At 38.2% G+C, this 22,812-nt stretch overlaps 1 protein-coding gene across 2 annotated transcripts in view; it reads left to right on the top strand.

Moving 5' to 3' along the window:
• Positions 1-14,466: 14,466 nt before the first annotated feature.
• Positions 14,467-22,812, top strand: part of LOC103040524 (heterogeneous nuclear ribonucleoprotein C) — a 120,030-nt gene continuing 111,684 nt past the window's right edge. For both annotated transcript variants that reach the window (XM_022679509.2, XM_007244026.4), the window contains exon 1: positions 14,467-14,723. In XM_022679509.2, the coding sequence (XP_022535230.1) occupies positions 14,687-14,723 (37 nt within the window). In that variant the 5' untranslated portion in view covers positions 14,467-14,686. The remainder of the gene's footprint in view (positions 14,724-22,812) is intronic.

The raw sequence follows: 22,812 nt of genomic DNA, 5'->3' as shown, positions 1-22,812 counted from the left end.
TTCCAATCATCCATACATACAGTCAGCTTCATCTGACCGTCCACCGTCTGAGCAGTTCTCTCTGTCCATTCTTGCTCTTGGCTCAGTCTTCCCCCAAATGCAGCTTCCAGCCAAATTACATTTTTCCCTTCTCTCCAGCCCTTCACTGCTCTCTCCTCTTAATAAGAAGAGGGGTCAGAGCCGGCAGATTTATTAGGAAAAGTTCCAGCTGAGTGCCCTTGCTCCCCTCCCATTTAATTCTGCTGTCAGGTGCATTAGGATCATTGTCAGAAGTTGGGAAATGCGCGTAACGATGTTCCAAGCGAATGTCATGGACCGGGAGGTACTCATTCCAAGGTCTTAGAGCAGTAATTACCATCTCTGCTGCAGGGCTGCTGAGGAAGACAGCTTGGCTTCAGCACTGCACAGAATTTTTGCAGTAAGTCCAACATGGAGGAGAGATATGGAGTTTTGAGGTGTGTGGGTTCATGGTGGGGATAGAAAGAATCAGAGAGCTTGTTTATTGATTAAAATCCGACAGGAGAATTTTCTGACTCCATCATCTTCATGTCAGTTGATCAGATGACTGATTGTCAGATGAAGATGGTTGTGATGGTTGTGTTAGTGACAGTTTTTGGTTGGTTTATGGTACCAATGATATTTTAGATGGTCATCTTTTAGCCTTGTCCCAAACTGCTTCCATGGGTTTGTCCATCTTGAATCTTAGTAGTTAAAAAAATTGACTTTTGGTGTAGTAAAACATGATAAAAAGTATTTACCTTTGATAAATAGCACACCTCCGTTCTCCCACAGCGTTCCGAGATCCAGACATTTTAACAGCTTGTCCAAACAAAGAATAACATATATATATGTATATATATATATATGTATATATATATATATATATATATATATATATATATATATATATATATACATATATATATATATATATATACATATATATATATATATATATATATATATATATATATATATATGTGTATATATATATATATATATATATATATATATATATATATATATATATGTATATATATATATATGCTCTGCTCCCTGCTCTGCTCCCTGCTCTGCTCTCTACTACTCTGGTCTGCTGCTATGCTGGTTTGCTGCTGTGCTGGTTTGCTGCTGTGCTGCTCTGCTGCTGAAAGCTTGCTTTAATCTTCAGCTTCTACACTTTTCTCTGTTTTCTTCTCTTTTACTCTCTTCACACTTACTAATCCACTTTTAGTCTGCTTCCTCTTTGCTCTACACACCTATTAATCCACTCTCAGTCTACTTTTATAGACTTTTTCCTCAGGTTTGCTGGATTAGCTGTTTGCTGCTGCAGTTTGTTTGTGTAAGTTTCTAATTTCAACTGAAACAAGGTGAGTGCTTTTTTCTCCATGGCTTCTGCTCAGGTTTACACCTGTTTAGAGTGTGGCATGTATAGCTTAGATCCCTTATCCACCGATACTGGTAACAATAGTGGTATTTGTACTAAGTGTGAGATAGTTAGCTCCTTGGTGGATAAGGTGAATAAGTTAGAGCTGCACGTCCGGGGTTTAATAAGGGATAGACAGCAGGATTCACTGTTAGCAGCCCCGGGTGTCTCAGGGAGAGTTAGTACCCCCTCGACTCCGGCCTTAGAGCCCTCACAGCGGGGCGAATGGGTAACGTCTCGGCGGCATAGTCGAAAGGCTAAGGCTAATGCTACCGCAAAGGCCACAGCCAGCCCACCTGAACACCACGCTCCCCCAGTTCACGTGTCAAACAGGTTTGCCCCGCTCAGTGAAGCACCAACTGAGGAGCCTGTTAAAGGTACTCTGGTGATAGGAGACTCTATTGTCCGACACGTGAAATTAGCTACTCCTTTAGGGGCACCAGCGGCAACAGTTACTTGTTTACCGGGAGCCAGAGCACCGGACATTAGTGGCAACCTTAGGTTAGGGAATAGGAGATATTCGAGGGTAGTAATTCATGTAGGGGCCAATGATATTCGTCTGCGGCAGTCTGAAGTAACTAAGGCTAATATTAAAGAGGTGATTAAACAGGCCCAGACGCTGTCCGAGGAGGTAATCTGCTCTGGCCCCATCCCAATGAGGCGTGGTGATGAAGCTTACAGCAGGCTTTCTTCGCTGAACCGCTGGATGTCCAAGTGGTGTGCAGAAAATCATGTGGGCTTTATAGATAACTGGCTACACTTTGAGGGCAAGCCTGGTCTTTTAGGTAGGGATGGTGTCCACCCCACGCGGGAGGGTGCTGCCTTACTTTCATGCAGCATAGCTCATAGTCTTTTAGTTAGTCGGCAGAGTAGTATTAGAAGCTGCTGACAATCCAGAGCCGGGACCAGGCCGCAGACAGAGAGGCTTAACCGACCGTCTGCGAGCTGCAAAGAGACGTTACCTAGATACCAATGTATTCAGACTGTGTCTGTCCCCCGAGTCAAACAAAAACATCAAAAAACTAAAACAGTAAATCTAAATAACTTAACTTATATTAAACAATCATATCCAGACTGTAGTACTAACACTTCAAACCTAAAGATTGGTTTACTTAATATTAGATCTCTAAATTCAAAAGCAGTTCTGGTGAATGAAATGATAACTGATCAGAAATTCGATATTCTGTGTCTGACAGAAACCTGGATTAGGCCAAATGAATATGTAGCATTAAATGAAGCCACCCCTGCAGGCTATAATTATATACACAATCCGAGATTGTCCGGTAGAGGAGGTGGGGTCTGCATATTTTTCCAAAGTACCTTAGTTAGCAATCAGAAACACTATGAAAATTTTACTTCTTTTGAGCTTCTTTACACCAGTATAATTAATCCAGTTACAAAAAAGAATGCATTTTCTTTAATTAACATCTACAGACCACCAGGGCCCTATTTAGAATTTTTAAAAGAATTTAGTGATTTTGTCACAGATTTAGCAGTAAGTAATGATAAAGTGATTATAGTTGGAGACTTCAACATTCATTTCGAAAAATTGGATGATCCATTAAAAAAGGCATTCACATCGATTTTAGACTCAGTTGGTATTATTCAAAATATAACAGGACCTACTCATTACTGTAATCATACTCTGGATTTAGTTTTGACCCTGGGTGTGAGCATAGATAACCCGAATATTCGTTCTCAAACCTCCGCAATTTCAGATCATTACCTTATTTCATTTAAATTACATCTTAGTCATAATATACGTACATCCCCTAGCTACTCTGTAAAACGTTCAATTACGCCTTTTACAGCCCAACAATTTACAGATAAGCTTCCAGACTTATCAACTCTAATGTACTCTCCTGTAGACCCAGTAGAACTAGACAAACTAACCGAAGGTTTAGAAAATACCTTTCGCTCTACCTTAGATGTTGTAGCACCCCTTAAACACAAAATAGAGAGACAGAAAAAGCTCGCACCGTGGTACAATGATCAAACTCGTACCTTAAAGCAGTTAGTACGAAATTTAGAGCGTAAATATCGATCAACTAAACTGGAAGTGTTTCACTCTGCGTGGAAAGACAGTCTTGTAAAATATAGAAAAGAACTTAATAAAGCCCGCTCAGCATATCTGGCCTCACAGATCGAGATAAATAAAAATAATCCTAGAGTTCTCTTTAGTGTTATTTCCAAATTAACTAAAAACCAGGCAGGTACTGAACCTCAGATTCCAGCCATTTACACCAGCAATGATTTTATGGACTTCTTCAATAGTAAAATTGAAAACATTCGGGATAAAATTAAACAGATAAATATTACATCTTCTCTATCATCTGGTCTGGCTGATCTAGAACAAAACTCTGTTACTGAAGTTAGGTTGGAAGTCTTTAACCCACTTCCACAGCTAGAACTAGAGAAAATTATCTCCTCTTCAAACAGCACAACCTGCACACTTGATGCAGTCCCCACAAAATTACTAAAACAGGTACTGCCAGATATAATTAAACCTCTGTTAATGATAGTAAACTCATCGCTCGCCCTGGGCCATGTACCCAAAGCCTTTAAAACAGCTGTAATTAAACCTCTGATCAAGAAACCAAATCTTGATCCTAGTGTACTGTCTAACTATAGACCTATTTCAAACTTACCGTTTATTTCTAAGATTTTAGAAAAAGCTGTAGCCCAACAACTTTGCTCTTACCTGCAAAGAAACCAGATCTATGAAAAATTTCAATCTGGATTTAGGCCTTATCATAGCACTGAGACAGCTTTAGTTAGAATAACAAACGATCTACTTATAGCCGCCGACCAAGGCTGTGTTTCCTTACTCGTACTTCTCGATCTGAGCGCAGCCTTTGATACAATAGATCATACTATCCTTTTAGAAAGACTAGAGAACATGGTCGGTGTAACCGGAACTGCCTTAGCATGGTTTAAATCGTACTTAACCGATCGCTATCAGTTTGTGAGGATAAATGATATGTCTTCCAGTTATACCAAGGTAAGATATGGAATTCCACAAGGCTCTATATTAGGACCGTTATTATTTACATTATATATGCTCCCACTGGGCAAAGTTATTAGAAAACACAATGTGAATTTTCATTGTTATGCGGATGACACGCAGCTCTTCATATCAGCCAAACCTGATGACAGAGTGAGATTAAAGAAAATCGAGGATTGTGTAGAAGATGTAAAATCATGGATGTCGCACAACTTCCTCCTATTAAATAGTGATAAAACAGAAGTTCTCCTATTAGGCCCCAAAGCTGCTAGAAATAAATTATCAGACTTAATGCTAAATCTGGCTGACTTCTCAGCCACCCCTGGTTCAGCAGCTAAAAACCTTGGAGTTATCATAGATTCAGATCTAGCATTCGATAAACACATATCTAATGTTACTAGAACAGCTTTTCTACACCTCCGTAACATCGCCAAGCTAAGAAATGCCCTATCACTGCATGACGCAGAAAAATTAGTACATGCCTTTATTACCTCAAGGCTAGATTATTGTAATGCGCTACTGTCTGGATGTTCCGGCAGTAACTTAAATAAACTTCAGCTAGTTCAAAATGCTGCAGCCAGGGTCCTTACTAAAACTAGAAAATTTGACCATATTAGTCCAGTACTATCAGCACTGCACTGGCTTCCAGTCAAATTCCGCATAGACTATAAAATTCTCCTGTTAACGTATAAAGCCCTACACGGGCTCGCTCCTGAGTATTTACAAGACCTCATCTCCTGTTATGAACCACCGCGATTACTCAGATCTCAGGGTGCTGGTTTATTAGTAGTGCCTAAAATTCAGAGGAGCTCTGCAGGAGGAAGAGCTTTCTCTTATAAAGCGCCTCAACTCTGGAATAATCTCCCCGAATATGTTCGGGACTCAGACACAGTCTCAATCTTTAAGTCTAGACTGAAAACTTACTTGTTTAGTTTAGCTTTTGGTAATTAATGTTTTTCCCTTTAGATAAGGCTGCAGATTCAGGGGTTCATGGACAGAGGAAATTGTGGTAAACTGAGATGCTGGTGCTGTTGTTCTCCCACTGCACACGGTCACTCAGGTTTGTGGACGGTGGAGTGGGTGGATGCTGGTGTTTCAGGGTGCCTCCATGTCTATGTTACCTTCTGGCTCTCTGCCTTTAGTTAGGCTGTTTTATTCAGTTCTGCCGGAGTCATTTGCCACACTCTGATAATGTTTTAATATTCTCAGTTTTGCATAAATCCAGTCAAAACTAATTCCATCTCTCTGCCTTCCTCCGAGTTACTGACTGCCCACCTGTCTGACCCGATACCGATGTTGGACCCTCAGGCTCTCGCGTCTCCTGTCCGGCCAGACTGATGGAAGTTTCTGAAGTCAGCTCTTCTCCACCACCACCACAGATCAGCTGCTCATCATCCATCTTACTCTCCACTACAGATTACATCCAAGCCATTAGTGGCGCTATTACACTCCTGAGTACATAAAACCTATATAGATGTATAAAAGACTTTTTAAATTTCTATTTAAAAGCCGTTTGACCAGTGGTAGGATGGTCCCCCCTTTAATGTGAGTCTTGGTCCTCCCAAGGTTTCTTCCTCCTCCTGCAGCTCTGAGGGAGTTTTTCCTTGCCTCCGCGCTCACTGGGGGTTCTGTATTCTGTATTTTCTATGTGTAATGTTTTGCCTGATTCTTTGTCCTGTAATCATGTTTCTGTAAAGCTGCTTTGTGCCAACACCTGTTGTAAAAAGCGCTATACAAATAAATTTGATTTGATTTGATTTGATATATAATTATATATATATATATATATACATATATATATATATATATATATATATATATATATATATATATACACATATATATATACACATAGACTTTACAAAGGAGTCTATGTATATATATGTGTATGTTATTTTCAGTTTAGTGATAGTAGCCCTCGGAGCTGAAGCTAGCATTATGGGATGTAAACAGTGTTTTTTAATAAGCTTCTTGTGCACTTTTTAAGTTATTAATGCCTCATTTTAAATGTCAGGGCTCTCCAGATACTAGCAAGGAGTTGTGGAGCTACTTTGAGCTGGATAACAGTGTAAAAAGAGATTTATCGGGGTAAAATATGCCACCCAGTCTGAAGGGTGTTTGGACAAACTGTTAAAACTTCTGTCCAGGGTCAGTCCAGGGGCTTTTCCTGATTTGCTAGTTTTTCTGTCTATTTTATTTTATTAACTAATGCTGGCAACATGGGTAGAAGAAGAATTTCAGATGCAGCATATATTTGCAACCTGGAGTGCCCTATTAAATAAAAAAAAGCAAGTTCTTAATGCTTTCCTGCGAAATGACACATTTAACTTTAATTCCTTATTCCAAGATCTACTGTAAATCTCTACCTGTAATCTAACCCTAAATTGTTAAGACAGTTAAGATCCAGTTCTAGACTGGTGTCAGTACATAGATCTGTTTAGAAGATGTGTATTTGATGGTGTGTCACATAGATAGTGATTTCTCAGGTAAAGTTTCATACATCCATACAGATATTAAGATTTTAAGACTTTAAATAAAGTGAAAAAAACAGCAACACTGAATTCAGTTTTAGTCATAATCAGAGAGCTTGTTTATTGATTACAGTCAGACAGGAGAATATTTACATCTCCATGTCAGTTGAACAGCTGACTGATTGCCTGATGAAGGATGGTTGTGACTCTCCTCTCCCTCGCTGGTTGAGCCCTAATGAGTTTTTGGCTGTTCAGCTCCTCTGCTCGCCAGCACAGTTCGCATGCTACACAATTTGTTTTCTGCTTGATTAAGATGCCAAACAGATGTAGAAATCGTGGCAGGGCCCTGTGTGTGTTTACTTGGCTGCCGAGTGTTTTCTCGCAGGTGTAAGGCCTGATTAAAATTCCACATTATTCCTTATTCATCTTCAACACTGGCATTATTCCACCTAATAAAGCCAGCCTGTTTCACCATATCTCTAAATGCTGATGTGAGCACTTGCCTGTTGATTATTGCCTGTTGGTTTGTGGAGGCTCTTCACTTGAAGGGGCCACTCTAGTTCATGCTGGGTAATTGCATGAGTGGGATAGCTCTTTCACACTGGAAGATGGGGTTTTACTTACACTTTCGCTCAGATCATTGATTTCATAGCCACGCTCTCCATCATAAACAGCTGACAAAGCAAAGACCAGGCCAGAGCCTCGTTCATGCTGTCAGAAGTTCATTTTAGGCTGCATTTAGTGGTAAATTGCTAGGAACCAAATGTTTGCAGTTTTAAAAAACTTAAAGATCTCATTCTCTAGTGGCATATTCAAATAATACAGTGATATAATGCAGTTCTTACTGTGTCACCTTCTCAAATACACTGCAGAATGGTGCAGAGGTTGGACCTGTTACTATACCTGTTGGTGGTGGTCAAGTGATGAGGTCAGAAATTAGACATCTGGTTTGCTGGAATCATGCTGTGAATATGGCTCTTGGGAGATTAATATTTTCTATGTTAAACTGGCCATATACAGTGACATTAAAAAGTATTTGCCCTCTTATAGATTTCTTTTGTTTTTGCATTTTTGTCAAACTTCCAATATGCTACTAACTCTAACCATAACCTAACACTACCCTTAACCTCAGTCAAAAACCTAACCCTAACATTGGCTCTAATCCTAATCCTAACCTCAGCACAAAGCCTAACCCTAACCATTACCTGGCTGTAGTCCTAACTTTAAACCTTGTTTTTTTTTTTTTTGTTTTTTTTTGCCAGTGTGTGAAAACATGCTCCGGTGCTCCTGTTTTAGACTGTTTTAGTTCGGTGGAGAAGTGGGCAGGAAGAACCACAGAATTTTGGCTGTTACTCATAAATATTCATCACATGCAAAATATCACCTTTGATTGGCTAACAGCACTGTGACATTTCCTCCACAGCTCTGCAGTAAGTGATTGCAAGCTAAAGTGGGCGGGAGGCTGAGAATCCTAATTTACGCATCTACATCAGTCCAAGGGCTTTTCCTGATTGGCTTGGTTTTTTGTCTATTTTTTTTTATTACCTAATGCAGGCAATGGTGGTAGAAGAAAATGTTTACATGCAGCGTGCATTTACAAAAAATATTCAAACTCTTTTTGAAAAAGGCTCTGATTACTGCTTGACCTAGAAATCTTTTAAATAGTGGACTAATGTGAGAGTGAGAGATAATATTCACAAATGGAACACTGGTAAACCTTCCCAGGAGTAGCTGGCCAACCAATAAGTTCCAAAAGGGTATGGACAACTCATCCAGGAGGTCAAAAAAGAACCCAGAACATCAGTTGCATCAGTAAAGATAAATGTTGAAAATGGTCTCCATGGCACTGCTGACCCCAAAAAACACAGTGACCCATCTGACATTTGACAAAAATACCTTGATTATCCCCAGGATTTTTAAGTAAATATTTAAAAATATTTTTATTGACCTGACAAAAATTAAACTTTTTGTCTCATCTGTTACATCTGGCATAAAACTTGCTATAATAGATGGAACTAGGTTCAGAGTCTTTTAATCGCCTGGCAGTTAGACAGTCACACCACTCTAATGCCAAAATATCTGAAAGAAATTAATACTGATAAAATGTTAAATAATGTGATTAAATTTAAATGGGTTCTGGGGTAATTTTCACTTTTTCTTGCAAGCTTCTGTGTGATATCATATCGATCTGGATTGATCATGTCGGCTTCTGTGTTTTGTCCTTTTGTCTCCATGGAGTTTTAATGTCTCTTTTTATGAGGTACTATCGCCACACATTGCGCTAGCATGCTCATGTAATGGATAATTGCTTTTATCTCTGTGTGGATAGGAGGCAATCTTAAGATCTTTTTTGAAAAAAAAAAAAAAAAAAAAAAAAAAAACACAGATATGTATAGAGGTAGCCTTGGACTCAACAGCCCGATTTACTTTATAACCTAACTTAGATTCAATTACTTAAAATGTGTTTTATAAAGGAGATCTTTTAACTAAATTAAACTTTTTAAAAATTTAATTTAAACTTATTAACCTGACTTTTAATGTTGTCCTGGTTGTATTTACTAGGCTTAAAAAAAGGAAGCAAATGAAAAATAGCCTCCTCATACTGGAGGAGTGGTGGGATATTTTTCACCCTAAATAAAGAAGCTGAGACCTTTTCACCGCACTGTGAGTTTTATATGATTATATTAGTAAGGGCAGGTAAAGAAAAATGAAATCCTCTGTGAGAAGTGTGAATAATGTAATATGTGTACGAACCTGCCAAGCCCCCAAAATAATTCCTGCTGCTTAAAATACGAGTTTGCCTTTAAAAAGACCTCTACATTCAAATATGAATTTCTAACCCTTCCATCATCTGCAATTTACTGAGTCGTTTCAATACAGCCCCGGTAATCCCTTCACTGGAGGTGAACAGCAGACATGCTGAAATATAGTTCAGTGGATTCCAGTTATTCTGTAAATTGCATAGTTTGCCTCTAACTGAGATTTGTGCTGATGATTGCCTGTCACTCTGCAGTTCGATGAAGTAGAAAACCCGCCTCCAACCCGTAACCACGGAGAATGAGCCAGCGTTCGGTCTGCTTTGCTATTAAAACAACATAATCAAACAGATTAATGACTGTCCACGGGGACCACTGATAACAAACCCATAACTCAACGGGGCTCGGAGCCTGTTTACATTATTGACTGCGATGAACAGGAGGTAATGAGAATAAATTTATACACCTCATGCTTTTGATTTATATTGATGTACTGATCTATAAGCGCTCAGAGGTGATTATGACTGCAGTGCTTGCTGATGGGCTGGAGCTGTGTTTGGGGTTTGAGCTAACCGCTTGAGGCCTGCTCTTGCGGGACACTTTCCGTGAGTGAACTTTCCTATCGTTTGATAAATTCATAGTTAATTAACCTCTACAAATCTGCATGAGCTGTGCCACACCTGCCTGTAATCTAACTCCAAAACTAATTACACTGGCCCTGTGGGAGTACGATTGATTGCATTCGCTCACTTGCAGTATTTCGCTTTTTTTCTCCCTGAATGTTTTTTTCTTTTTTTGTGTTAATTTTAGTAGTTTTGTTTGGCCCATACATTCAAGGATTCAAGGATTCAATTTATACTGTATGTTTCAAAGTTTCCACACCCATTGCTGACACACATGTGCAAATGTACTCACACACAGTTTAGTCTCTGTCTAGTCTCTGTAGAAAATAAATACTATCAGAATGGCCCTTTCTGGAGCCAATCAACACAAAGCTACTAGAACCATGTCTAATGCCAGGCATGGGGTAGAAGGTCATAAGCATTGAACTGTGGTGCTCCGTTTAAATACTTCTGAAATATGTTGGAGAGTTGGGAATGCATACAGAGTGGTGACCAGCAAAAGTATTGGATGGATGGATGGCTGGCTGGCTGGTTGGCTGGCTGGCTGGCTGGCTGGCTGGCTGACTGGATGGATGGATGGATAGATAGAAGCAGCAACCGGTAGCCAGTAGAGCTCAATGAGCAGTGGAGTGATATGTGAACTTCAGGATAATACTTGTTGTTGATACTGGAGAGCAGCCCATCTCCACCAGACTTTGCTAGTTATTAGAATACAGATTTGCTACAGTAATCAGAACTCATGACCACAGCTTTTACTAGCGGATTTTAGTTTTTACCATCTCTTCTTTCCATTGTTGATGCCCTTAAAAAAAAAAAAAAAAACTACTGGAGCTAAGCACAAGACAGAAAAGGGGTAGTACTGGCTTATTGTTTACTGGTGAGACTTGATAAAAGCAAAACAAGGGAAATAAAAAAAATAAAAGAATAAAAGCTGAACAACAAAAGGACAGCAGCATTAACCAGTAAGACTCAGGAATAATTACACCGTTATTTTACAGTATTTACAGTGTTAAAACTGCGTTATAAAATGGGTGCTATGCCATGGCTTGTGTGAGCCATCACTGATGCCATAAACCAATAAGATGTTTTTGTTAAAGGAGTCATCAACAAATACTGCCGCTAATTATTTTAACAGAATGAACTATTTTCACATTTATTAATACTCTACTTATAAGTTTCTGTAAAATCACACACCTGTTAGATATGGATGGTAGATGGAAGGTGGTACTATGAGTAAAGCTGCCTGGTCTGATGTTGTGGGTCTGATTTGCTCTGTGCTGTTTTCATTAGACCCTCTCTGGAATGTTTCCCCAGCCAGAGATAAGACTTAATTAATGCTGCTCCTCACAAAGAACGGCCTATCTCTCTTTCTTCTGCTCCTCACCCCTCTCTCCTGCCCCCCGTTCTTATTCTGACTAATAAACACAGCTAAATGCTGCTGGTAAAGTTGTTCTTGAATGGTTTTATGGCAGTTTTATTCTGATCTAGTAAGATCTGGTGTTGTTTTTGGTGCTGAGTGTACAGATTCTTCTATAGATGAAAGCAGAGTGGAGAACAGAGTGGAGAATCGGGTGGAGAACCGGGTGGAGAACAGAGTGGAGAACAGGGTGGAGAACAGGGTGGAGAACAGGACTGTGAGATTTCAGTATTTCTAAGAATGTTATTATATTATAAGAGATTGTATGTATCTTAATTAATAAATGAATATTTCCCATACAGAGGTCTGATGAATTTCAAAATATAGATTTCAAATATAATATAATGTAATATTTGTATATTAAATTGTATAGGTGTTTGTCATATTGAAATATATTTGAATTATATCCCAGGCATTTTAAAATTGCCTAGTTCTCTAATATGAGACATATTTTAGTCAAATGTACGATCATTAGGAGTGGGACAATATATTGATATATCATATTGTTTTGATTGGTTTTAATAATCAATATTTTTATTGAACCATAGGGGCTCTAAACTCCCTAAGACTCCCCCGGGCTCCAAGTGGTATAGCGGGCTAAGCGCTGCCACTACTAAGTCGAATCCTGTTCTTGTAGCTTGCCATCAGCTACCAGAGGCCTGAGAGAGCACAATTGGCCTTGTTCTCTCTGGGTGGGAAGATGGCGCTCTCGTCCCATGTCACTCCAAAAAAAGGGTGATGTCGCTCAGCACAAGGCGTCTGTGAGCTGATGTATCAGAACCGAGTCGCTGTTTTTTTCTCAGAACGTGCTGTGATGCTACTCTTCAGTGCTACATCAGCATCAGTTCAAAAATGAGGTTGACAAGGTTGACTTCACATGTATTTATTGGGGCATCACTAGTGATAGGGGGAGGCCTTATGAGTGGGTTGGGTAATTGGCCATGTAAAGTGGGGAGAAAATGGGAAATGTATTTACTAATATATACTAGCAAGTAGTCACTTTAATACAAAAACATTAATTGGTTCATTTAAATATACATACATTTAGCAACATTCAAAATATATCAAAAAGTGATAAAACTGGAGATGAGGTCTAAGGAACAGCAACAATGTGGATCATACATACTGACATGCCAAAAGTCATAGCTAATAGCATGATCATTAGGTGTTACCTCAGAAGAATGCCCTCACCTGTAAAAGTTGTTAGGTGTTAACTTGTGGGTGAGTTTGAACACATTCATGGCAAGGAGATTTGAATTATGGGAGATTGAGGAAGGTCTGATATTGGGTGCCATCCTTCCTTGATCCACAGTAGTGTCATGTGTGTACTGGGAAATACATCAAAGAAATGGACAGCGCAGTGTGGGTGGTAATGATCGTGACCGGTGGCATCTGGCCAGAATCTCCCTCTCTTTCTCTCTCTCTCTTTATCAAGTGATGGAGAATGATAAAAGATCCTGATGCGTGACATTTGGAAAGTCAGTATTCATATTCTATATTAATAATGAATGTTCACGTTTGTTTAATACATTATATAGGTTTCCCATATATTAGGCATATGTTTCCCTTATATGATACTAACATATACAGTATATATACATGTACTGTATGTAAATGTATTTCTCATGTTTTCTTCTCTCTGCCTCTGTTGCTACTGTTGCTATGCAGACACACTGTGGGCTCTGGCTGCGACTCTGCTCTTAGACTTCTGTCTCATAGGTTCCATCTCAACACACACACACACACAAGCACACACACGCACACACACACTCCTACACACACTTCACAGATAGAGTTTCTCTGACCTCTGCCTGTGTGACAGACACTCTTATGCATCCCTGGACTGAATGCCTGAGCCATGAGATTCAGCAAACATGCACAAGCTCATAGAAGCTCTCCCCCTCTCTTTCTCTTTCTCTCTCTCTCTCTCTCTCTCTCTCTCTCTCCCTATCTCTCCCTCTATCTCATCTCTTCACACACTTTTTCTGTCTGTGCATTTTGTCTTTCTATCTATTTGTGTTACTTTTTTCTCTATTGCATTCACTTGTTCTGTCCTTCGTCTCTTTGTCTCTTCATTTTATTTTTATTTTTATTTTTAAGTCTGTCATTCTGTTTCTCTTTTCCTCACATTCTCTTCTTTCTCTTTCTCTATTCATTTCCACTCCACTCCAAACAATCCCTTTCTCTTTGTCTGTCCATTTCTTATTTTCATCTCTTTGTCTGTGTTTGTCCATTTCCTTGATCTATCTATCTATCTATCTATCTATCTATCTATCTATCTATCTATCTATCTATCTATCTATCTATCTATCTATCTATCTATCTATCTATCTATCTATCTATCTCTTCCTTTTTTCTCTCAATTCTTCATTTTCTCTGACTCTATATTTATCTTTCTCTTAACTTGTTTCTCTCTCTCTCTCTCTCTCTCTCACACACACCTTTCTATTTTTATCTTTCTTTTTTCTTTCTTTCTTTTGTTCTCTTTCTATCTCTCGTCTCTTTTAGTATCTCATACTTCCCTCTGTCTCTCCTTTATCTTGTTGTCCAATTTTTGTCCCTTTCTGTTACTCTTTTTTCTCCTCTCTTTTGTTCCTCTCCTCTCTCTCTCTCTCTCTCTCTCTCTCTCTCTCTCTCTCTCTCTCTCTCTCTCTCTCTCTCTTTCTCTCCCTGCTGCTGGGTGGTGGGTGGTATGGTCCGGCCCTCAGTGCCCCTGCTGCAGTGTGTGAGATGGTACAGCCCACAGATAAAGCTGGAGCAGTGTTGCCATTTATTCAGTAGTAAGAGAGAGAGAGAGAGCAGACAGCTGTGAGGAGAGACTGCAGAACACAGAGCGAGAGACAGAGAGAGAGAGAGAAGGAGTATATGAGCTACAGGAGGAGGGAGAGTGAATCAGGATCAGGAGGAAGTGAAGAGGAGACAGGAGCTCATCTCTATCTCCAGCTCGCTGCTGCTGCAAGTGAGCCTTCTGTGTGTGGCCATCCCTGATATGACCCTGTTCAAGAGTGAACATCGCAGCCCACAGTGTGAGTACCCACTGCTCTCCAGCCTCCTGTCCTTCTACACAGCGTCCTCCTGTGTATCTTTCTCTGTGTATCTGTGTGTGTGTGTGTGTGTCTGTAGGGTGTTGTTTGTTTGTTTGTTTGTGGAAGTTCTGAAGTGAAGAGGAGCAGTGTGGAGGGATGCTGTGGTCTGACAGTGTGAGAAGATGGGCTGCTGTCTCTCAGGTGGAGTCTGAGCATGGTTGAAATAGTTTGAACCCATGTGGGTTACTCAAGAGAGAAAGAGAGAGAGCGAGAGAGAGAGAGAGAGAATGAGAGAGAGAGAGAAAGAGGGTAAAGGGGAATTAAGGACACGGTCGAATACTCAGTGTGTCTCCTCTTCTTTCCAGGTTCTGCCAGCCTCAAGCTCACATGTGCATCTCTTCCAAAGATTAATATACAACTCTGGAAAAAAATAAGAGACCACTCTAGTTTCTGAATCAGTTTCTCTGCTTTAACTATTTATAGGTATATGTTTGAGTAAAATGAACATTGTTGTTTTATTCTTTAAACTACAGACAACATTTCTCCCAAATGTCATTTGGAGCATTTATTTGAATAAAGTAAGAAATAACAAAAAAGATGCAGAGCTTTCAGACAACAAGTTCATATTTATAAAGTTCTGAGAGTATAGAGTCAATATTTGGTGCAATAACCCTGGTTTTTAATTACAGTTTTCATGCACCTTGGCATGTTCTCCTCCACCAGTCTTACACACTGCTTTTGGATAACTTTATGCCATTCTGGTGAAAAGATTTAAGCAGTTCAGTTTGGTTTGATGGCTTGTAATCATCCATCTTCTTGATTATATTCCAGAGGTCTTCAATTTGGTAAAAACATAGACTCATTTTTAAGTGGACTCTTTTTTTCCCAGAGCTGTATGTGACAGTTTTTTTCAATGTATGATATACAGATATGCTGTTTATGTTTAAATATGAGTACGGTAGTACAAAGACATGGCATTTATATACAGATATCAACTTAATTACATGTTCTATTCCTTGTATGTTGCAAACAATATATCTATATATTATTTGTTGTAATATACAATTATATGTTGTCGCTGTTGTGCAAGAACCTACATTGTGTAAAAATGTCACAATGAACAGACCAATAGAAATTTCCAAATAATTTTAAAATGACTTTCAACTAAAATGGAGGTGCTTTTTGATTCTCTTTTAAAAATGCCAAGCCAATTTAATGAGACACGGTGTTTCCATATATCTGTTAATATTTATACATATATTTCAAAATAAACAGACAATTTGAATTCATTGGATGTCTAAATGAAAACTGAGAGAGAGAAAGAAAGAGTTTGGGAGAGAGTGAGAGAGAGAGTAAAAGAAAAAAAGAAATTGAAAGAGATAGACAGCAGGAGAGAGAGTGAGAGAAAAAAAAATAGAAAGAGAGAGAGAATGTGAGTGAATAAAGGGGAATTAGGGACACTCCCATTAAACTCAGTGTGTCTCTTACTCTAGAAAGAGTTCTTCTCTCCAGGGGCCGGCAGGCTCCAGCTCACCTGTCCATCTTCTCACTCTCTTCCTTTCTACCTTAAGTGGAGTGCGCACACACTTTCCTGAGTGAACGAGCGCTGAGAGAGAGAGAGAGAGAGAGAGGGCTGACTGTGTAAGATTTATAACCATGTGACAGAAAACCTCTTAAACTATAGACTTATTATGCAATTCACAATTTTTACACTTATTATTACTAACAGGATTAAGTATTGTTTCCCTTAAATTTTTGCTATGTGCTCCTTTTGAAGCTAAATGCAGCACTGACCTGAGCATCCTGCATTGAATGTGGATGTGATGTCAGCCAGAGATGCTTGTCTGTACACATGGACAATTCTAGCCAGATGCCACCGGTCACAGTCATTACCACCAGGAAATTGCCTGTGAAATGCTCAAGCAACTTCAGAAATGAGATGTATCTCATTTATTTCACAACTACTATCAGATCTTACTCTAACTCTGATCATTTAAGTTGCCTTGTCATGAGCATGCTGGCCAGTGTTCAGCCTCACTAACAATATAACACCTTACAACTTATACGTGTGTGGACATTCCCAGGCCATATCCTGTGGTTAACCTTCAGGACCAATATGCAGTCTGCTGTTTAATAACTTTCAGCATGCTAGTGCATATACTGTATATCCTTATGTACAGTATAGTGTTTTATATAGAATTTGTATTGACTTTTTATTCATTTATTTATATACAATTCATTGCATGGGTATCACTAATGAAGAAAAGTTTAAAGGAGAGGAGAGTAATGTTATATCTCAAAATAAAATGTATTAATTTCTGTATGTAAGTATATTGGTTGGGTGTTGAACATGAGTTTTTAGAATAAATATATTTAAAATTAGGAATGAATTGGATCCAAAAAGACATTAATCCTGTGCTACAGTATATTTGGGTCCCATAAACGTGAGACATCTCCCTGACGTCTGGTGCTTGGTGGGAACCTTCAGCAGATACGTGGTGGTGTTCAGATACATCTGGGTCTCTGGTTCACCGGAGGAGTTGTGTATTTTCCAGCTCTGAAAAGTTATTACCTCTCTCTCTCTCTACCTCGCATCCCTCTCTTTTCCACACTTCTTTCTCAGCCTGGAAATGAGATGTTCCCAGAAGAGCTGAAGAAATGAGACAGTGCTGTGTGGAGCCTGAGCTGCTGCAGAGAAGAGCACTGTCATATTTTATAAAAGAAAATGGTATGAAATATAGTGTTACAGTTGAGTGAAGATGGTTGGACAGTGTTGATTAGGGATGGAAATCACAGGGCATCTCATGATACATTGTTCATGATAACTGTGATATCACGATACTGTGATATTCGATGTATAGCAAGACAATTCTCTACGATACTTCACAACAAATGTGTTACTGAAAAGAGTAAAATACTCAGAAATAAGCAAATACCAGGAATCATAGCTTTATTTGTGTTAGTTTTACAGAGTTATCCACAATATTGATATTTGACACCACATATTGATAACATATATCTCAAACAAAAATGTTGTCACAATATCTATATATTGTCCTACCGCTAGTTTATAATTGTTACTAAATAATAATTCTGATATTCTGATGGTTTAGAACTTACTGATAGTGTTTCATCGGTCCCTATTGTGACAAAAATTCAATCAGGTGCTGCTAAATTGCTATAGAATGCATTTATTGTGTATTTTGAGATATTTGAATTGCTCTGGAATGTTACCGTATTAAGTTCAAGACTTTAGTAATTTTGCCTCAGGATAAAACACACTGATTTTACTTGGGTGGCTTGTGAAAAATCATAGAATAGTGTAGTTTTTGTCACTGTAATGACAACAATTGTTTTTTTTTCAGGAAGTGTTGCTGTCTGCTCAGTATTATCTCGAGATTGTAGCTGAATTAGGTTTTAGCCTAGAACGCGTGCATCTCTTGTTTTTTCCAGGTTTAGCTTCATTGCTCTGAGTTTTTGAGCTTTCGTCAGAGATTTTTAGGAGTGGACATTATAGAAAAGAGATGGTAAAAGCCAAAGGGTAAGTGTTAGCTTAGTTTAGCAGTTAGCTTATGTTAGCGGTTAGCCTAGCACAGACCTCCCTTTCCCTTTTTTTGGACGCTGGCACAGAAAAAGCTGTGGTCTTGAGGCCAAGTTCCTGTATTCACCCCTATTCCCATAACTTTCTGGAGTCTGGAGCTGCTCTCTAACATCATCAATACCTTAGTCAAGACAAGTCATGTTACTTAACAGTTTTGGGGGTTTGGGATTGTTTATTAAATAGAGTCTAGGCTTACAAGAATTGTGAGGGACAGGAAAGGTCAGTAATAAAATAGCAGCAAATGTAAACAACATACCAAACAGTAGTCAGGCAAAGCAGGGTCATACACGGTAAACCCAGCAAAACAAAGGAGAAGGCAAAAGAGCAGTCAAAAATAAAAAACAGTCAGCAACAGGTTATCAATAGAATGGGCAAGTCAAAGACGATAAAAGAGATACAAAAAGGGTAACAGGCATAGGCAAAACAATGAAATGCATAGTAGAAGAGCTAGGAAAACCAGATTCAATACTTAACAAAGAACAGAGCAAACAGAGGGGATATGTATATACCAGGGAAGACAGGTGGAGCCAATTAGTAGCTTGGAGAGCGGGAATGCTGTAGCGTCATGTAATCAGTGGAGTAAGAGAAGTCATGTGTTGTTGCATGCTGGGAAGTGAAATCTTTAAAGAACAGTTCAGAGTCTTGAGCAGGCAGATTGACAGCGTCAGGACTGACAGATTTGGCTGTTTTACAGCTCTGGGGTGTGTTTTCCAAAACAGTTTAACCTTGTACTTACAAGCATTACCTAAAACTCTCCCTAACTGACTTAATACTTAAACTTATCTATTTCTATTAAAGCATTCTAACCCATTTGTAAAAGTAATGTAAATGTAAAAATACATTTAAAACATATGTGAAAATCATATTTCAGCTTTTAACTGGGGGTGACTTTCCAGTGCAAATACAGAGGTGGAGTCAACAAAGAAAGTAATTTAATATTTATTCATATTTTTTTTTACTTTTCAGAAATAAATTGCATAGTTATTTAAGTAATTCATAAATCACTAAGATTATCCATTATTGGGAAACACAGCCCTGTTTTGGTTCCACAGGATTTTCTTTTAAAGGAACATCAACAGTGTTTTGATGTCCATTTTTTTGTCACTTCCAGGTACTGATGCCTCATTATTCAACTATGCCAAAATAAATACAGTTCAATCTTCTAAGAAACCTTTAAAAGATGACTGAGTGACATGTTTGCATATCAAATAGCTGACAGAGCATAAGATCAGATGACAGACTCTGAGAGAGAGAGAGAGAGAGAGAGAGAGAGAGAGAGAGATTCAGAGGGAGGAAGTGATGGAGAGATAGATGGAGAGATGGTTCAGGGGACCATGTTCCAGATGCTCTTAGCCCCTCAGTCACAGCTGCTGTTAAAAGGCTCCGGATGTAAGGCTCCAGGGAATTCCTCTCAGTGGCCGGCCAAATCTCTGGCATCAACTGATTACTTTCCAATCTGCTTCATTATTCATGCCTGTCATTGATCATTTATTCATGCACTCTGTCTGTTGCCACTTCCAGTGCAGCCGGTCGAGTGGTGCGGCGGGTATATCTCTGAAGTGATGTAAAACAGTGAAAGGGAAACAGGTAAATCAAAGCTTCACTGTGTTCTCCACACAGTCATTTACAGCCAGGAAAGAAACACAGCAGCTAACAACATTACATCACACAGTGTGATTCATTCTTTATGTTTGTGGACATCACTTCAAATTAACGCCTTCAGCTTCCTATTCCTTTTGATTAAAAGCAGAGATATTCCTGAGGTGGGAGGGGACAAAATATTCTAATTAATGGTATCAGTGTCCTGGCATCAGCATCACTGCAATCTCTAATATATTCGTTTTAAAAACAGAGTGGTCTGGTAGTCTTTTTTTTTGTGCATTTTCTGGCCACATCACATTTATCTTTATGTACTTATGTGATGTGCACAGCATCTAAAAGAGGATTCTGCATCTTTTGTTGGTTTATCTGTATACAGGCTACAGGTGTAGGTGATACAAACCCCTTTTATGCAGTAAAATAACTTATTTCCATTCTGAAAATTTAAGATTTAAAGTGTAATTACAGGACAGTTAGAGAAGCTGAATGTTTTCTCGTTGCTCCATTTAATCATTTCAGATCAGTAACAGAAATCAACCCAAATTCTGCAGTTTTAAGTAAAACGTAAAAACTAGACAAACATAATGAAACTAAAGGTTTGATTGATTTGTATTCTGAAAAATATTGATTTTAAAATGAAGTTCAGGAAAGAGCAAATATTCAGATTTTATTCATCATATTTTGACATAAGCAGATTTACTAAATATATTTTATTACGTTTTCTATTAAAATTACATTTATGCTTTTTAGTGATGTTGTTTATCAAACATGAAAGCTTCTTACGTAATCCTCAAGATTTAGTGGTGTAATGTTAGGCAGAAGATTGACAGAAGTCCAGGCCTGTTAAGGGGTTAATTAAACTGTGGAAAAGGGGTCAGAAAGAATGTAAAAAAAATACTTTTAAAAGTACTGTTACGCATGCTTGCTGCAGTTACTAAGGCTGTGTTCAGACTGCGGTTTAGTCTTGATTTGTTTCTCAAATCAGATCTGTTTTCAATTTGCTTTGCAAAGGATCTGATCGGATTTGCATGTCTGAACATCACAAATATATCTGCATGGGTTGCTATGGTATCAAGGTCAGGGTCAGTAGCAAATCTTTTTGGACTCTTTTGCACTTATGTCACAATGTTGTTCATGTTTATCATGTTGTAAGTGATGCAAAAGACGTAAGGCAAATGGGATTTGAGCACCCAGACTGAGACACATTTATACAAACTTGATTGTAGTTACATTTCAGAGCACCTGAAATAAGATTTAATGTGTTGTCTGATTGTCCACACTATTAAAAATCAATTTAGATACAATCTAGATAGGCCTAATATCAGATTTGGTCTGACAGTCTGAACATAGCCAAAGAGCTTATCAATGTGTGCAGTTAAGTCCTCACACCAATGTATTATTAAAATAGGAGAACACCATATACTGAGAGTATATAGCTGGTTGAACTGTGTTTGATAGAATGATATCAATACTTTTGAAATGAATTGGGGAGTTGTTGTGTGTGGCTGAGGGTGGGCTCTTTACAGCAATGTATTATAAAATCAGGAAGCAAGCCTTCTCTGGACATCCAAGCAAGATAAACTCTTTTAAGTATAAACGGAACATTGAATGAGCATGTGTCCAAACAATTTTTGTCCATATAGTGAATGTATTCCTGTGAATTGTGAGGGATTTTTATGTCTGCTATAAATTATAGGCCTTAATTTGTTGCAGCAAATACAGCTCTGGAAAAAAAATAAAAGACCACTTCAGAAAAAGATGAGTTTCTTTGATTTTTGCTAAATTGAAAAACTCCGCAATATAATCAAGATGAAGACGGATTATCACAGCCATTAAACCAAGCTGAACTGCTTGAATTTTTGCACCAGGAGTAATGGCATAAAGTTATCCAAAAGCAGTGTGTAAGACTGGTGGAGGAGAACATGCCAAAATGCATGAAAACTGTGATTTATTTCACCAAATATTGATTTCCGACCTCTTAAAACTTTATTAATATGAACGATGTATATATGTTTTTTTTGCATCATTTGAGGAAGTTCTGTATCTTTTTTGTTATTTCAGCCATTTCTCATTTTCTGCAAATAATGCTCTAAATGACAATATTTTTATTTGTAATTTGGGCGTAGTTTATAGAATAAAACAACAGTGTTCATTTTACCCAAACATAAATCTATAAACAGCAAAATCAGAGAAACTGATTCAGAAACTGAAGTGGTCTCTGAATTTTTTCCAGAGCTGTATTTAGTTATGACCTCAATCAATATTTAGGGGAATACTTTACTTGTATGGTCCATTGTTGATGCCTTATAGAAGGTCAACTAACATACTATGTCCATTAAATAAATGTCTATTAAATGCAACTGATTTCTTAGTTGAATGTTATTCATTCTCTATTTAATGTAACCGTACACCTGACTTTAACCCTATGCTTTAAACTTGACCTTAATCTTTAAAGGTTATTTTAAGGGTTAGATTTAAATTGTAGGCTAATATAGTAGGGTTAGGGTTAGGTTTCAATGTTTATTGATGGTAAGGGTTAAGGTTGGTATTAGAGCTAAGTGTAGGGTTAGATTCCTCTGAGAATCATTTTCATTACGCTGAGAGATCTGATCATTTTAATGCAGTAGATATTCCTCTATAATCTACAATATACCAACCGCATAAAGTGATCCCAAATATAGATACAGATACAGTACCAAATCACATCATGTTCTTGTACATCATGTATTCTTACACTGCTATGTTTCTGATGTGATTTAAGGCAAGAAAGAAAGTCAGCAATATAAAATATCAAGTATCAGATCAGCAAATCGATTTAGAAATAAAAGGCCATGCTGAAATTATAGTGTAATACACTGTAATAACCTTTACCACCAGTGAAATAAAATA

This window comes from Astyanax mexicanus, chromosome 9, assembly GCF_023375975.1.
Source record: "Astyanax mexicanus isolate ESR-SI-001 chromosome 9, AstMex3_surface, whole genome shotgun sequence".
Lineage (NCBI taxonomy): Eukaryota > Metazoa > Chordata > Actinopteri > Characiformes > Acestrorhamphidae > Astyanax > Astyanax mexicanus.
The sequence above is the reverse complement of the archived record's forward strand: the minus strand, read 5'-3'. Positions and strand labels throughout refer to the sequence as shown.